Genomic DNA, 1,562 nt, shown 5'->3' on the forward strand with positions numbered 1-1,562 from the left:
GGAGCGGGATGGGGAACGGGAGCGGGGCTGGGAGCGGGACCGGGAGCGGTCGGGGAGCCCCCCCGCCGCCTCCACCCCGCAGCCGCGTCCCGCACCCGGCTCTCCGTTCTCCCCGCGGAGCTCCGCCGGAGCCCGGCCCGCATTCCTGGCATAACTCGACTCGACCGCAACCACCCTCCTCCTCCCCATCACCCCGCTCCAACGGGGAGGATGAAGCGGCGGCATCCCACCGTTCTCCCCGCGCTTCATCGGGCAGTGAAGGCGAAGGGCAAACCGGTGCCCACCGTCACCGCGCCGCCCGGAAGAAGAAGAAGGAGAGCGGTGGTTGGGAGAGCCCGGCGGATGGCGGCGATGGCGAGGCCGAAGGCTGCGGGAGGGTGGTCCCCCGTCATCCGTTGCCCGTGGTGGCCCGTGTCTCCAAGGTGAACATCCTGCCCTTCGGCAGCCCCGGTGGGTCACGGAGCAGCAGTCGTTATTCCAGCACGGAGACGCTGAAGGAAGAGGAACAGTTTGGGATCTGTTGGCCCAACCAAGGACGGACTCTCCAGGCGGGTTACGGCGTCTATCGATCACCCAGTTTCGGGACGAGCGATGGCCTGGCGTGGGGACAGCCGGTGGTCCGCGTCCGTCCCAAGCTGCCGCAGGGCACGGCCAAGGCAAAACCGGACTTTGGGAGCGAGAGCCTGCACCAGCCGGGGCTGGAAGGGGAGCGGGCCAAGCACCGCAAGTCCTTGTCCAACCCCGACATCGCCACCGAGACCCTGACGCTCCTCAGTTTCCTCAAATCGGACCTCTCAGAGCTGAAGGTGAAGAAGAAAGGGGTGAGGATTGGCCTTGACATGGGCTCTGACGGCTGCTCTGGCATCTCCAACTCCTCCCCTGGCAGCCGCGGTCCTGCTCAGCCCCCCAACCGCTGGGCGCCGGGCGAGCGGCCAACGCTCAAGGACCTGACGGCCACTTTGCGTCGCGCCAAGTCCTTCACCTGCTCCGAAAAACCAGGGACGCGGCGGCTTTTCCTACAGAGCACCATGAAGCAGAGCTCCTCCGAGCTCCTCCTGGCCACCGCTGACAGCCAGGACCAGGTGGCTTCCGATGGGGGACAGCGGAGGGACGAGGATGCTCTCCCCGTGGTCATCCAGGACCAGTATATCCAGGAGGCGAGGCAGGTCTTTGAGAAGATCAGCAGGATGGGTTCCCAGCAGGACTATGGCTTCACGGCCAAGCAGAAGGACAGTGGAGGTGTGGAGGGCGCCGAGGTGGTGGCACCGACAGGGACGACAGATGCGACCCTTCGGGGACAGGTGGAGAGCACGCGGTGTTTGAAGGAAGCGGAGTCGGAAGAGAACCTCGCTCGCAGGAAATCCGTGGAGGAGCTGTCGGGTCACGAGTCGAGCGTGACGGACGAGGGCATCGTCACGGAGCCAGAGCCCGCGGGGATGCCCTTCCAAGACCTGCGTGAAGCTGTGGATGCCTGGACACTGCCCAATGCCGGGCCAGCAGCTGGTGACACCGAAACGCCACTGCCCGCTCACCCGGCAGCAGCGGTTGAAGACCTTCCAGCT

The 1,562-nt window shown here is 66.3% G+C and overlaps 1 protein-coding gene across 1 annotated transcript in view; it reads left to right on the plus strand.

The window, feature by feature from the left end:
* Positions 1-8: 8 nt before the first annotated feature.
* Positions 9-1,562, plus strand: part of ARHGEF17 (Rho guanine nucleotide exchange factor (GEF) 17) — a gene marked incomplete at its 3' end in the record, with an annotated part of 42,983 nt that continues 41,429 nt past the window's right edge. Inside the window, exon 1 of the mRNA XM_009321959.1 lies at positions 9-1,544. Coding sequence (XP_009320234.1) covers positions 9-1,544 — 1,536 coding nt within the window. The remainder of the gene's footprint in view (positions 1,545-1,562) is intronic.

Source organism: Pygoscelis adeliae, unplaced genomic scaffold (assembly GCF_000699105.1).
Source record: "Pygoscelis adeliae isolate BGI_AS28 unplaced genomic scaffold, ASM69910v1 Scaffold263, whole genome shotgun sequence".
Classification (NCBI taxonomy): domain Eukaryota; kingdom Metazoa; phylum Chordata; class Aves; order Sphenisciformes; family Spheniscidae; genus Pygoscelis; species Pygoscelis adeliae.